This window comes from Eulemur rufifrons, chromosome 3, assembly GCF_041146395.1.
Source record: "Eulemur rufifrons isolate Redbay chromosome 3, OSU_ERuf_1, whole genome shotgun sequence".
NCBI classification, from domain to species: domain Eukaryota; kingdom Metazoa; phylum Chordata; class Mammalia; order Primates; family Lemuridae; genus Eulemur; species Eulemur rufifrons.
This window is the reverse complement of record NC_090985.1, coordinates 57268927-57285128: the sequence shown is the minus strand read 5'-3', so window position 1 is coordinate 57285128 and position 16202 is coordinate 57268927. Positions and strand designations below refer to the sequence as shown.

Sequence of the window (16202 nt, the reverse complement as noted above, 5' to 3'; positions counted from 1 at the left end):
TGGGCACAATGTCGTGACGGATAGTAGAGTGGTATTCCTATCTCTGGCTTCACACTCCCAAGCCTGTGGGTAGAATAGCCTCAAAACCTAATTCTTTGTTCACTGATTCTGTACTCACCAAGCAGCTTTCAGCTTGATTTGCTATCTTGATAGCTGATTGCATCTATTGCAAAACCATAATTGTAAACCTCAGCCAGGCCCGTGGTTGCTGCAAGATGGTTATTTGACTCCATCTAGATTGGCCTCTTCTCATTCCCTTCGTTAACCATTCTGAACCTCCTCCACCCTCTCTGAGGAGCACAGCACTTCCTACTTCTGTGAAGAAATGGAACCATGAAATTCTTCAAATTTTCTCCTCCCAACTTTTCTATTTTTTTCCCCCTAAGTTTTCATTTTCTTTTGGATCTTTCCCCCAATTTCTAATTTTTTCTCTATACTATTTAGTTTGGAATCTTTTATCCTTTAGTTATCCTAAAGTTTTTACATACATAGTTGATCAAAGTCTAAAGATATCATTATCTTTCCCTGTTCCTGTGTCAATTTAATTCTTTCCTATAAAAAAAGACACTGGGGCTTCTAAGTAACACATGGGGCTCTGGCCCAGACTTGCAGATAAGTGACTCCTAAGAAACTGTGACCAATGACACAACAGCAAGTGATCTGGGGAGATTAGAGGCGTTGGGATTGCAAACTGGAGTGTGTGTGGTGCTGTGCTTCCTTCCCACACCCCGAAACAGTGGCATCTGTCATTTGAGAAAGGATTATTGTCTAGCATTAAAGACAAACAGTAACCAAATCATTAATAAAATAGTCACAAGTGTGCAAAAGGGCTTTGAACTTGAAATACAAGGCACTGTGGGCACAGGCACTTGTGGGGACCCTGGGTTACTTCTTTGCCTCCTTATCCACTTACTTAAAATGTGTCCAGGGAGCTGGAGCTCAGCCTTCCATTTCTTTTTTCACGTGAAATCTCATTTCTCCTCTCTCCTTGTTGCCAGGGTGTTAGTCCTCACTGTAGCCGCGTGCCCATTTCTGTCCTTGCACACAGTCTGCACGTTTGTTGAGCAGAACCAAGAATGAGACGCTGAGCAGCTTCAGGGCCGAGCCCAGGGCTCGCTCATCTGTGGGGCTCCCTCAGGGCCTGTCAGGTAACAGCAGCCAGTGAACATCTGTCCACTGAGTGGTGTCCAGGAGTCACTTCCTGCTTCCCTTTGTGGTCCCCTAGCAGGCGGTAAGACACCTACCAAGTGTCAGGCGTGCTCCAGCCAGTCTCTCGGCCACCCTGACCGTCTTCCTGGGAGGTGGGAACTATGAGCTCTGCTTTATTAGATGAGGAAACTGAGACTTAGAGAAGAAACTTGTCTAAGGTCATATGACAAGCAGGTGGTGGTGAGGGGATTGGACCCCTGCTCTGTTTGATGGCAAAGCCAGTTCTCATGATACCACAGCCCTTCAGCGTGAGCCGTGAGAGGTCAGTAAAACTGCGGTGAATAAAGGGACCTGGTTCCTTTTGAAAATTCCAAAGGGCCCTCCCTGTTTCTTGTCAATAAGCTCCACTCCTGTTCCCGTAGGGCCTGTTTTCTGTCTGCCTGAAGGCCTCTTCATCCAAGCTGGTCTTCCTGCTGCCCTGTAGTCTCTTGATTAAATTTGCCCAGGAAACACCCTCCTGCTTTGTTTTAATGCGTATCCCCACTTCACACACTGCAGTGTCCACACCCCAGAAATGGAGAGCACGCTGAGCTTAAGCAGTGGTCCCTGGAGCCCATTGTCCTGTAGCTGTAAGTAAATGTACTTGTGACAGAGAGAATGGTGCTGGGTAATCTTGAGCCAAGCTGTCTGATACAGCTCCAGGTTGTGGAATTTTCCAAGGTCATTCCAAATGTCATCAGGTCTCACTGGTCTCTGGGTACCAGTGAGCTCACACGAGAAGCAATGTGCTATATGTCACTGTTTCTTGCTGCCACGTGCTCTCTCAGGACCCTAGACCTTTGCAAAATCTCCCAAAGTATTTTAGGGGGTCCTTGGGCTGTCTCTGACAAATAATTCTGGCCAGGTGCTGTTCTGCTACCATGGGGTCCTGTTTTTGCTTTTTGTTTTTTCACTTTCTGCTTTAGAAACTCCTCCCACACTCATCGTTCTCCCTCCCACCTCATGCACACATCCTAGGCGCTGTCATACCTTCCAGGCACATTTCTTGTTATGGCTGGGCAAGACGGCCACTTCCAGTGGGCACTGAAGTGCCCTCTTAGGTACTGCCACAGCCACCAATGCTTTATAGCAGTGGTTCTCAACTGGGTGGCTTCGCCCCTTGGGGGAAATTTGGCAACGTCTGGAGACATTTTGGTTGTCACAAGCATTGGGGAATGCCATTGGCATCTAGTGGGTAGAGGCCAGGGGTGCTGCTAAACATCCTATAATGCTCAGGATGGCCCCCTGCGATAAAGAATTATCTGTCACCAAATGTCAATATTGCTGAGGTTGAGAAACCCTGCTCCAGATCCAGTTTTATTTTGTGTTTTGGGCGTTGGTTTGTTTGTTTATTTATTTCTTGCCACCAAGAGTCCCAACTGACACACAGTCTAAAGCACAAGCCTGATCTTCAGTAGCACCCCTCCACGTTCTGCACTGCTTGGACACCAATTCACAACAGATTCTCTACCTTGTTTGCGTGTAAGCCGGGAGCTACACTGGAGTGCGATGTGTCAGGACAGACTGGTGGGTGCTGGCAGCGTATGTGCACTTACGTAGCACAAGCAGAGTTACGTTGTAAGGTAGGAGGGAAGGCCTCTCTCCTTGTTTTATGGTAGGCTATAATCTTAGAGGAACCTCCAACTAGTGTTGTTTGTACCCTATGTCTTAGATAATTTTTCAGCAAACACCTTTCTCGTTTTTTCTTGTGGCCCCCTCATCTCCATGGGGTCAGATTGTGAACAGAGACAGATTTGAGGGACAAATGCTGATTCTCTTTAAAATTGCTCCTCCCCTGTAGAGTCTTCGTCCCTCAGAGTGAGTTATTTTCCGAGGGTCCCTTAGTCCCTCATGCAAATACACTGCTCCCTTGAGATCTTTCTTTTCCCCAGCTTAGCAGAGGTGGCTGGGCAAAGTGAGAGACTTTGCTCCTGAAGGAATGAACAACCTAGCTGGGGAGAGAAAACTCGGGCGCTTGGAATAAGCAAGGAATGATTTAGAGCTGGATCGTGTGATGCTGACTGCAGATGGCAGACGCCGGGGAGCAGGGTGCTGGTCGGTGGCACCTCACCAGATTAGAAGGCAAAGGAGGACGGACCAACACTGCAGGTGGGGGATCGTCCCGAGCCTGGCCCTCCTGGGGAACACAAGGACACCAGCCTGACTGGAGGGCAAGGCCTGACATTAGACCCAAGAGCCCACAGCAGGGAGCACTTGCAAGCCAGGAAGAGGTGTTGGATCTGATGCCGTGGGGCAACATGGCGTGAGCAAGAGTCGTGCTTTGGGTAGATCCATCTCCCTGTCACGGTCAGGATGTGCTGGGCCGTGGGGAGCGTCAGGGAGGCCAGCTGGAGGTTATTGCAATAATCTAGAGGTGAGGTGAGGTGAACGGGGCCTTTCCAATGGGAGCATAAGTGGAGAGCAAAGAGCTGTTTGAGGAGATGCACAGGGATTAGTGTCAGACTTGATTGTAGGGAATGAAGAGAAGGGAAGGGAAATGATAGCGCGCAAATGTTTAAGGCCAGAGGCTAGAAAAATGGTGGCATGTCTGACAGCAATAGCAGCGTCAGAAATGGGAACTGGCTTGAGGGTAACTTGGGAAGGTCAGTTTGGACATAATGAGTCTAAAGTTACTTGAGAGACCTCCATGTGGAAAAGCTATATTGCAGCTGGTCCTGCAGGGCTGTCGGCGTCACTTTCTGAATCTTTCCCTCCCTTCTCCCTTAATTGTGCCTTGAATCCCCCCTGTTCAACTCTGCCCCACCCCACTGTGTGAGCGAGGCCCTCACCACCTTCTGCCTCTGTGTCGTTACAGTCCTTTCCTTCCTCTTGGCTCATCCCCTTCAAGTCTGTGTCTTTGGACTTTTCTCTCATGTTTTCATTAAGCCTATAACTTTGTTTTCCTGATTACTAATTCACTATTTGTCTAGGGATATTATAAAGTGTTGCAATGGATTATGAATGAGCTTCCTTTGCTTTTCTTCCAAAAAAAGCAAGTAAAGGATTTAGACTACTTTCTAAAAACATAAGAGTGTTGAAATTGTTTCCTTTAATCTAATGGCACTCTGATACTGGACCACAAGGATGACTTGATTTATAAGGCCTGAATTGAATGATATTTTCAACTCTCTCCCTAGATGTGAGTACCAGTAGTACTCAGTACCGACAGTAACTAACTTATGCCTCTGTGTGTCACCAGGGCCTGGTGAAATGTCTGGTATGTGTAAGGGTACAGCAATACAGTTGAGATGAACTTACAGGAACAGAGAGTTGGGTATCAGATGTGAGTTAAAACAGTGTGGTTTCTGAGAGAGGAATATGTCAGAATGGGGGGGGGGGAAGGAGATTCTTAGGGTGTCTGTTTTCTCAGTGTGGTAGGAGCCACATGTGCTGATTTTCCTGGACAGAAACTATAAAGCCATGGGTCAGTAGTGTGGGGCCTGGATAAACCAGTCCTAGTACTGCATCTAAGTCTCTGCATGACCTTGGGCTCATGAGGTTTTCCGCATGGCTGCCGACCTTCTTGTATATCCCTGAGTTCCGATCCAGATATTTTGAAGGGGAAACTTGAAGAAATGTTATTTTATACTGAAGAAAAACTTCTTGTAGGAAAATACCTACAAAGGATTTTGATTTTTCTTAGTCTTCACACCCCCTGGTTCTATTATGCTGAACCAAGCAGAACTACTTTTTCAAGGTGGAATCTACATTTAGGTTGGGATCAGATCACCAAGCAGGTTGCTGACAATGTAGATAATGATGGGCAAACCCTTCTATTGGAAAAGCCAACTCCTTATAAATATCAAGAATGCTAATATGATTCAAGCAAAGCCAACTGCACCTGCTCTCAGACCCTTTCAGGAACTTGTCAAGAGTGGGGTGGGCCTTGAACTTGATCTCTCAGATTAAAGAAATAAGTTTGCACCTGTTGATTCTGACTATGTCCTTTTGAAATTCTTACTGAAACCCTTTTTATCTAGAGTGTGGTTATAGATAAATGATTATCCTAATTAATTTACTATCGTTTGGCTTTTTCCCCCTCTTTCTTTCTAAATATTCAGTTGCACTCATCAGGTGAGTTTTTTTGGCAAAGACCATCTTTCTGAAGTGGGGTAATTTCCGGTCACAGCCTTCTGAGAGTGGTTTCTAATTTGGGGAGTCCAGCTGGGAAGACAATCATCTCAGAAATACACTCAGATGGCCAAGCAAACTCTGGGAGGAGCTAGAGCCCCACAGGCAAGGCTCCCTGGCTCGTCTCCCTGCTTCCAGGCTTGAGCCCTTCAGATGGATCCTCCACATGTTCTAAGGCTGCCATGGCTGTAGGACACATCCAAACTCCTAACACGGTACCCAAGGCCTCCTGTGATTTGGCCTCTGCCACTATTTGGCCTGTCCTGTGCTTTGCCACCAGCAATACCTCTTGGACTTCTCTCTTCCCAGCATCCCAAATATCACCCCCACAGGGCAAGGCTGAGCCTCTCTCCCTCCCTCTGCATCCCCAGTCTGGATCAGAGCAGGGCCTGTCAGAGAGGCACAGTAAGTATTTGGTGCAGAACTCCATGATCCGCCCCCCTCCACGGTCTGTCTTTCTCTGGCTCTGTCCATTTCTGTTCAGCGACCAAGTCCCAGTAGCTAGACAAGCCCCAAATTATCTGTCCTTCTAAGAAGGTGAGGCACAGAAACAGCCTGTGAACATTACGCTTTATCTCTGTCACAGGTGTCACTTTTCAGCCCTCTGATAATGTGCAGTAAACAGCATCTGCTCCCTAGATCCAGATCTCCCACTTCAGCTCCATCTCTGACCTGCTGGTTGGCCTCCTGGGGCCTCTTAATCTCTGGGTCTTAGTCCCTTTAGAAGTTGCTGCTACACCCTGACCAGATCAGGGACAAAGTTGTGGACTTGGCAAAGTTGATCTTTGGTGATATTCTTTCCTTTCTTTCACCCGCTCAGCACTCTCCCTTGCTCTCAGGAAGGATCTGACATCAGCCATTTGCACATTGGCCTGGGTGTGGGCAGCTGTGAAATTAGCCCTGACTGTCTGCCAGCTCGCCTGCTCTTTTTTCTTTGATCAACAACCTTTGATGCAGACATCATGACTGTCATTTTATACCCAAGGAAATAAAGGCTTGGGGATGCTAAGTAGTAGAGCAATGACAGAGACAGTAGAGGGAGCAGGCTGTCTTTGGAGCAGCACAGATCTGGGTTTTGAGTGCTGGCTCCACCACTGGCCGGCTGGCTGTGTTTGAGCAAGTTATTTGGCCTCTCTGAGCCACTCTGTCCTGGTCTATAAAATGGGAATGACAACACTTACTTCCAGAAGTAAATACTGCACATCGCAGTATATTTGACACTTGCTACACAAAAACATATGGTAGGTATTATTATTTAGTTTCTTCTGAAAGGTCACATTGCTTGCAAGGGGCAGAGCTGGGATTTGAACCCAGGTCTGCCTGACTCCAACGCCGGTACCTGCCCCACTGTAGCACACTCTTACCAGGACACAGTGAGCCAACTATCAATGATGCTTGTAGGATGAACATGAATTTAAGCCATGAGCTCACAGGTACGTAGGGCCCCAACAGATTCAGTCTCAAAATGGAGTCAAATGCAGAGACATGGCAACGAAGGAAGAAAAGCAACTCAAATCCTGCTCTGTCCCACGAGAAAAATATCAAAAAGGAAGGAGTTTTCTTTTGATGCACAATAAAACTTCTTTGAAATTCCCTTGCTCTCAGACTTTCTTACAAGCCAGGCAGAGATTTTCTCCAAATCTTCTTTCCCTGATACCGCTCTTCTGCCTCTTCATCCATTTTCCATCAAACTGCTCTTACATAAATTAATTTAATGTCTCTCTTTGACTCTCTTTCCACTGGTTAATTACCTGAATTCCTCAACCCAGAAGCAAGCCGTGAGATCATTCTAGCAAACAAGAATCCTGTGCCTTTAGAAGATTGGAGGAGGTAGAGAAAAGTTGCAAATATATATAATATAATGCAATCTTTTATTTAATCCTTGTCACAGAAGAATGTGAATTTAAGGTATTGTGTTCCCTCTCTTTCTTCAATGCAGAAGCAAGCTGTGAGGTCAAGAATCCTCTGTCTTTAAAAAATTGGGAGAGGTAGAGAGAGGTGAATTAAAGTTTACCATATTCCCTCTGCTGGAGTGAGCTAAAGTTTAAACCTTAGCGCTAATCATAGTATGAAAGATACTGTTCCATGGTGTCAGTCCATTTGTGTTGTAACACAAAATACTTGAGACTGGGCAATTTATAAAGAACAGAAATTTATTTTGCACAGTTCTGGAGGCTGGGAAGTTTAAGATCAAGATGCCAACAGTTTCAATGTCCGGTGAAGGCATATGTCCCCTCCCCAGCCCCCATGCAGCCTTTCCCAGCCCTGTCACCAGCACTTCCTGTACGCTGAGTTCAGGGTGACCTTTATCAAGCCGAGGTTGTTGGAGAACTGCTGTTATCAGAGAGCTCTGATGTTCTCGAGGAGAAGCTATCCTTCCTGCAGCAAGAACCCCCAAAGGGCCAATGCGATTGCTCAGGACTTTAGGGGGGATCTGGAAAAGACTGCCAGCACTGTCCTCAAGTCTGATCTCAGCCCCAAATCCTGGAAAGACACCAGCCTGCACTGGGAGCCCCACGGGACTGCAGAGTGGGGGACGAGTGGATGGGGGGCTGTGAGAGAGGTCTCTGTCAAGGCCAATCTCACCATTCATGTGAACGATTCCTTTCCTGATACCTCCACAGGAATCTGAATGCAAGCATGATTCATGTTTGTACTTGCTTCCTTTGGAATTTCAGCTGTGTGGTACAGCAAGGGAAAAAACACTTTAAAACATAAAGGGCCATATGGCAGCGTCCTCCTGCAGCGATCTTACCCACTCTGGCAACCTGTCCAACGGTTCAAGACTCTTTCAACAAACATTTCTTGAGTGTTTAATGTATGTAATGTATGCCAGGCCTGGTCATGAACAAGACAGGCATGGTCCTAGTCTTCGTGGAACTCCCAGACTAGTGGGGCAGGCAAGCGGGGGACAAATAATACCAGCAGTGACGAGTGCTCCAGGAGGAAGTGCCGCACTGTGGGAGGGGGCCAGGGGGCCCAACCCGTGTGGGGGAGGAGTCTGAGAAAGCCTCCTGAGAAGTCATGTTTAAGGTGAGATGGAGAATTAGCCAGGCCAAGGGGAGAGCCTTCTGAGTAGAAGGTATAGTGTTGTCCCATAGGCTGGAACATAGAGGACAGAGGGGACAGCGTAAACCTATGAGGCCGGAAGAGGCAGGAGACACACAAAGAGCCTTGCAGGGCACGTGAGGATTGGTGTCTTTATCCTAAGGTCACTGAGAAGTCAATGAAGGGCTGGGCTGGGGTCAGATTCATGGTTCCAAGAAGTTGCACTGGCTGCCCAGGGGACAATGGAGTCCGCCCCTTCTCAGTTTGGCAGCCTCTTTCTGCCCCCTTGATTGGATCGCCAGATGTCTGCAGCACCCTGTCTGGGTGAGCTTCCCTGGGATTATTTTCCACCCCAGAGCAGCTAGTCATGGTCCTGCCTGGAGCAGAGATTGCCCAAGGCTCGCCGGCCGCACCCCTGACACAGGAACTGTCGTGTGCAGAAAACAAGCCTGACAGTGGCTCCTGGGTGTCAGGGAATCAGTGTCTAATCTTCAGTGGGTGACCCAGAGGGCTGAGCGCCTGGCAGGAGACAATGTCATGGATCTGAGGAGGAGGAAACATACCAGGGTAGTTTAATTAAATACACTCATCTTCTCACTGGCTGCACTTCAATTCTGAAGGCAAGGTTTTTGGATTCTAAAGATCTGCTTCACCCTCGAGGAATAAGACATTTGAGCTCTGGATTATCCTTAAAGCAACAAACAAAAGCCTTTCGTTTATTCTGATGACACCATACATCCACTAGTTATTGCCCAGCCCTGAAATGGGAGAATATGATTCATTGCAGATTTTTTCAAACGATGTGAACAAACACAAGGGCACGTGAAAGCAGAGGAGGTTTTCGAGTCTGGCAGATCTAGGGTGGCAGCCTTGCCCTGGCACTGGCTGTGGGACCTCAGGCAAGTTACTTAACCTGCCTGAACCTCTGTTTCCCCTTCTGAAAAAAAAGTGGGGTATCTTAACATCTACCTGCAAGATTGCTGTGACAATGAAGTAGAGTTGGGAATCAAATTCCAACCCATGTTCTTAGCTACGAATTGTTTCAGGAGTCTTTCTATCTTTGTTTCCTTAGCTCTGAGCATGGGCCTGGCATGAGACCACAAATGTGAGTTTTAGTTCATTTCTTCTATTAGCCTGCATGCCAGCAATGCCCAGTCTTTCCTTTTAAACACTGCTCAGGAATCCTCTACTCTATGAGGTCTAACCGTGCCTGATTTGAGTCACGTCAGTAACCCACAGGTTCTTAGAACAGCTGTCATTTGTTCCACCCACATGTACTGTTAGGGCGCCTCAAGGAATGGTACTGTCTGACTGTCCTACAGGGAGCTGGACAGCTCACCCTCTGATTCTAAAAGGGTTGAACTTTGTGGAATAGGCTGATGTAGCAATGTCTTAATTCCTGTGTGTTGTCCTTATCCTTATGTGTTTTATATTTCATTACTATTTTTACAGTACTTTTGTTGATTAAATGTGACATAATGACCAAAAAATAAATAGGCAAATATTCTGCATGGGTCCGAAGCTATTACTCATGAGAAAAGGTAGACTATGACATAGCTCTATTTCTTAAAAATCATTTTTGTTCCATACATACTAAATGAAAAAATGTAGAAATGTTATAAGACACTTTGACCACCCCGATCCTGCTCCTCTGCTTTTTCCCCAGAGATAAACACTGTTATCTGTTTGTTAGACATCCCAACGCACCCTTTTCTGTGTTTACACACACTCACACACAGATATGTGTGTGTACGTATTCCTGTACAAAACCATCATAATAACACAGTCTGTAACCTAGTTTTGTCAACATCAAAGCTGTCATTTGTGCACATTTATGCTCTACTTGCTTTTCCATTCATTATTATATTATATATTAAGCTTCTATTTATATACATCCACTTCATCATACTTTTGTTGTATAGAATTCCATAGTACAGGTATACAATTTATTTTAGTAATTATCCAGCTAGTGAATGACTATGTTGATTACATTTTTCACTATTACAGAGGTATAAGGAACATCCTCAACAAGCCTCTTTGCGCAGTGGTCAGAGGTCTTCTAAAGTAGATGCTGAGGACAGAAGTCGCTGAGTCATAATGGCGCACAGTTTAAACTTTAATAGATTCTGCCAAATGCCCTTCAGGATAGTTCTATTTGCACTCCTACCAACAGTGTATGAGAGAACCCATTTGCCCATACCCTTTCAACATTTAATGTTATCACTTTTTAACTTTTGTTACTCTGATGGGTAAGAAACGATACATATTTAAATTTTTCGTGGCTCCATTTTTCAATAATTCTTACATAATCCGTAAGTTCCCAGTTAAATGACAGGAGCATAAAGGGTTCAGGTAAGTAAAAGCTTTATTAATATATCCCCTCCTAACAGCACAGGGCTATGCACAAAGTGAGCACCCAAGGGACGCCAGGGAATTGATTGATTGCTTTGGGTGGTTTAAAAATTACAAGAATTAAAACAATTCAATTGATCAAATTCTCCTAATTTTGATTGACCCAAATATATTTCTTAGCTACAATAGAGATATATCATCTAATTTCCAATGTCCACTTCAGAGAACAATTTAGTGCCAGCTACAGCCGGTGTGGAAAGAGCCTAATGAAGGAGCTGGTTGTACTAAGCTCAGAAAATGTCAAGGAGTTAAAAAATAAAACAAAAAAACCGAGAAACTAGCTGCGACTTCCTTAAAAGGCTTACCACCCCAAAAGCGATTGAACCAGGAAAACAAGGATCATCTTAATCTGTTTGGGCTGCTATAACAAGTACCTTAGACTGGGTAATTTATAAGCAATAGAAGGTTATTGCTCACAGTTCTGAAGGCTGGAAGTCCAAGATCAAGGCACCAGCAGATTCAGCATTTGATGAGGGCTTGCTCTCTGCTCCAAAGATGGTACCTCTTGCTGTATCTTCATGTGGTGGAAGAGTCAAGAAGCTCCCTTTAGCCTTTTTCACAAGGACATTAATCCTGTTCATAAGGGAGGAACCCTCATGACTTAATCGCCTTCCAGAGGTCCCACCTCTTGCTACTATTTTATTGGGGGTTAGATTTATACATATGAATTCTCGGGTGACACCAACATTCAGACTATAACAGGGAGGAAAATTGCATTAGAAGAATCTTTCCCTAAAGAAAAATTTCAGTGACTAAGGAAAAGAGTCTAAACTGCAGGCCATCAAGTCTAGCATGGTGCCAGGCACCTTTGGAGCAGTTTAGGGGTGTCACCTTAAACTGTCCTGCTGAATCTTCTCTGCAGTGCTTTTGGAGCACTGATGAACCTTCAGAGAAGGAAGGTACCACTGAGAGGATCAAAGGGAGACAGACAAGTAAGCAAGCTTCGGAGAACACTGACAGGTCCCAAGGGTAGCAGTAGGGAGAAGAAAAGTAAGATTGTGACTTTTCCTTTTGGCTGCCTCCCAGTTCATTAGCTTGTTTGTTGTTTCCTGGGAGTCTCTTTGGGGAGAGAAGAATCCGGGTCTACTTCACCAAAGACAAACAGGACTCTCCTTGCTTCTGCTTGCTGTCCTTTCAGTTCCAGCTGTAGTTCTCAGCGGTGTCTTCCTTGCATGCTGCTGGGTACCATGGGGGAGCCGCCTCCATCTCCAAACCCCATGGCCAAGGGCAGATGTGACAGGCTGGTGGTTTATCTCAGGGAACAGTTGTCTTCCAGGGCCCTCTCGGTCAGGACCCATGTCCTTTGGGGACTGTTGGTTGTACTGCAGTTGTCCTTAAGGACTGTGTCAGTCCACCAGTCAATCTCTCTCCCCACCCGTTGCTGTTCAAGTCCAAATATGCTGCTTTATTTTCTTTGGTCAATACAGCATTCGGAAATGTGTTGCTCACCACTTTAAAAATAACAGCTTCGTTGAGCTATAATTCACATACCATACAATTGACCCATTTCAAGCATACAATTACGTGATTTTTCTTCATTCTCAGAGTTGTACAACCATCCCCACAGTCAATTTTAGAACATTTTCATGGCATCAAAAAGAAACTTCATACCTATGAACAGTCACTCTCATTTTCCTCCATATCCTCAGCCCTAGGCAACCACTGATCTACTTTTCTACCTATAGAATTGCCTATTTCACATATTTCATATAAATGGAATCATACAATATGTGGGCTCCTGTAACTGGCTTCTGTCACTCAGCATGGTATTTTCAAGGTTCATCACTGTTGTAGCATGTGTCAGTACTTCATTTTTTTGTATTGCCAAATAACATTCTATTGTATGTATATACCATATTTTATTTATCTATTCATCAATTGATGAATATTTGGGTTTCTTTTACTTTTTGCCAATTATAAGTAATGCTGCTATGAACACTCATGTTCAAGTTTTTGTGTGGATATAGGTTTTCATTTCCCTTGGGTATATACACACAAATGGAATTTCTGGATCATGGAAACTCTATGTCTAACCTTTTGAGGACTTGTCAGGCTGAAAGCACCTGCACCATATTACATTCCCATGAAGGTTCCAAATTCTCCACATTTTCCCCAGCACTCACTAGCCATCCTCCTGAGTGTGAAGTAGTAGCTCCTTGTGGGTTTTGATAAGCATTTACCTTATAGCTAATTATGCTGAGTATCTTTTCATGTATTTATTGACCATTTATATATCTTCTATGGAGAAATGTCTATTCATATTCTTTGCCCATGTTTTAATTGAGTTACTTGTCTCTTTTGAGTGGTAAGAGGTCTTTGAGAGTAAGAGTTTCTTGTCAGATATATAATTTGCAAAAATTTTCTCCCATTCTATGGATTGTCTTTTCACTTTCTTCATGGCATTCTTGGAAGCACAAAAGTTTTCAGTTTTGAAGATGATCAGTTTATTCACTTTTTGTTGTTGTTGCTTATATTTTTGGGGTCATTTCTAAGAAGCAATTACCTGATCCAAGGTTATGAAGATTTACACCTATGTTTTCTTTTAAGTGTTGTATAGTTTTAGCTCTTACATTTAGATCTTTGATCCTTTTTGACTTTATTTTTGTAGATGGTGTGTATACACTCTTGCATGTAGATATTCGGTTGTCCCAGCACGTTTATTGAACAACTATTCTTTCCCCATTGAATCGTCTTGGCACCCTTGTCCAAAATCAACTGACCATAAATGTAAGGGTTGCTCAGTATTTTCTAAGAATGATTTTATAATAGCCATGCAAAAGATCACATGTCATATTATACATGGTATGTGATCAATGATTACTTATCAGATTGAAGAAATGATAGACACTCTCCCATTTTGAAAGATAAATTCTCAGTAAGTGGCTCATTAATCACAATTTATTTAATTTATACCTCAGTTCAGACAAAATTATCATCAGCCATATGTTCAGGACCTGAGCCCAGAGAGTGTTTGATGAACCAGTTTCATCTGATGTGACTTTAGGAGATTCTTCCCAGATAGTTTGCTAATGTCTTATATTTTGGTTTTCTGTTATTGAGGGGAATGACTTGCAGGTTGTTTCTGATGATTTTGGACAGACTCTCGGTGATCACCTTCACCAAGGAAAGCCAGATGCTCCAGCTAAGGAGAAACTGCCCCTTGGCCTGCTCTCCCCATGGCATCCAGCTACCGTTTTACATTTCCATACTCTGCCCTCCTGCCCAGCTCCATTTCCAAAATAGCAAGGAGCTTTGGCAAGAAGTCATTGCTTGCAATTCATCAGCAAGCTTTGGACACAGCTGTTTTCCATCTTTTGGTAAAGTCAGCAATTTGGCTTGTCTTCTGGGTGGAATGAAAATTTTGTGAAGGGTGTCAAAAAGACATACTCGAGGGACACTCAAATGTCTCTTAATTTACTGCTACAGAATTCACTGTGGAAAAAATACAGATGAGCATTTTGTATGCAACCCTCAAAACTAGCCCTAGTGTTGATCTCTATATCAGATATACATATCTATCGATAGATCTGTATGTATCTATGTGTATAATACAGATGAGCCTCTACGGTCTTTAGAATCCCCTGTCCCAAGTCCCTGGGGTGGAGGGAACTTGTTAAAATACATATTCCTGGCCTTTACTGAATCAGAAGTTCTGGGGGAATGAATGTAGGATCCACAGTTTAATAGACACCCCAGGTGAGTCTCATGCACACTAAAATTTGAGAACTGTTTACTTGGGAGTTTTTCCTGGATGGGAATACTTGCTAATACCACAAGGTTTGAAACATATAGAACCCGTGTTAAACTTCAATTGCTTCTCCTGCAGAATAAGAGTAATTCTCCCAGCTCCCAGGCTTGCGAGGGGTGGTGTGGAGCAGACATGCAGATGGAGCCCAAGGTCTAGGACAATGCAGCCTTCACAACACTGTCCCCCGAGTCTGGGGCACTTGATGCCCAGTAGGGCTGCCAGATAAAATTCAGAATGCCCAGTTAAACCTGAATCTCAGAAAAACAACAATAATTTTTTATTATAAGTGTGGCAGCAGTGCTGAGGGCAGTTTCTGGGGTCTTGGGGATGGTGGGACAAACTCTATGGCTGGATTTGGAAAGTTGTCCCTCAGTGGCCTCCATGCCCAAGCTCCAGCCTTCCCAGAAACTCTATGAGCTTCCTAGATCACTTAATAAATCCCTTTTTAACTTTAATTCTGCAGTCAATGTCTGTTGCATGCAGCTAAGAACTCTGACTGATACAGCACCTGTAACTCCCTACTCAACAACTTGCCATCTGTCTTCTGTTCCCACCACTTCCCTGAGCTCTCCCTGAAGTGATCAGTAGACTTAACTGCACAGCCTCTTGCGTTTTCTTGCTTCTGTATCCTCTTCTTGGGGAGGAGAGTGTAGAGGACACAGTCCACCCATGACTGCCTGCTTGGAGGGTGCACGGGGAATTAAGACCTGGCTCAATGTGCCACCGTTAGTGCCTCCCACTGGCCAAACCCAACCAGAAGCCAGCGGGCAAGGGAGCCTGTTGACAGGTGCATTCGGGTCAGTCTCCCGGGACACAGAGCAGGGTAGAGAGAAGGGGAGTGTGAGTCTGGAGGGGCAGAAGAAGTGTATCCAGCAAGCAGGGTATACATGCTGTCTTAGGTTTGGTTCCCTAGAAACAGAGCCTGAGATGGGGATTTTGCACAAGTGACTCCTGGGGACACTTCTGGGAGGAGCCCCATGTAAGGGAAAGAGAGAAAGAAGCAGGAGGGGGCAGGAGAAGGAGCTGGGCAAACTACATCCTGAAAGATGTAGTTTCAGGATTGGTCTAGCTTCAGCCTGATCCATAGGTTGCTTTGGAGAGAGGTACAGAAATTAGAGGCAAAGGGGTGAGGCTGTTTTACCCACTCCCCCCGATGCTCCCCTGCCACACATACTTTTAGTTGGTCATTGGCCATGGACCATAACTGATGTCACCGGCCAGGCCAGGCTTCTCCTGGTGAGGGGGTTCCCTTCAGCCAAGGGCAAACCTCAGGAGGAGGGGCAGGGTTGAGCCATTAGCTGCTGCTGGGGGATGGGTGCAGGGTTGGGTGCATGGATCTGGGTGGGCACCAATGGCATCTGACCAATGTCAGGTGTACGGGAAGAAAAAAATAATTTCCCTTCTACTCTTAGTTCTTAGCTGGGAAGGGCCCTGTAACAAAAGACAGATTAATAAGACAAACATAAACAAGTTTATTTACATGTGTATTTCACAGATACATGAGAGATATCTAGAGAACGAATAAATCTCAAAGAAGTGGCTTAGAATTCCAGCTTATACAGCATCTTCAACAAACAACAGTGAATTTTTAGAGAACTGATAAGAAAGGCACAGGACTTGGAGTGTCCAGGGATGGCAAATTGTGGGAAGGCAAATAAATAGTATGAATAGACAC

The 16202-nt window shown here is 44.9% G+C and overlaps 1 protein-coding gene across 2 annotated transcripts in view; it reads left to right on the top strand.

Moving 5' to 3' along the window:
• BAALC (BAALC binder of MAP3K1 and KLF4) overlaps window positions 1-16202 on the top strand; it is a 65513-nt gene that overhangs the window by 33046 nt on the left and 16265 nt on the right. Inside the window, exon 3 of one of the 2 annotated variants that reach the window (XM_069466159.1) lies at window positions 11207-11302. The exons of the other annotated variant lie outside the window; for it this stretch is intronic. Coding sequence (XP_069322260.1) covers window positions 11207-11302 — 96 coding nt within the window. The remainder of the gene's footprint in view (window positions 1-11206; window positions 11303-16202) is intronic. 2 annotated transcript variants of the gene reach the window in all.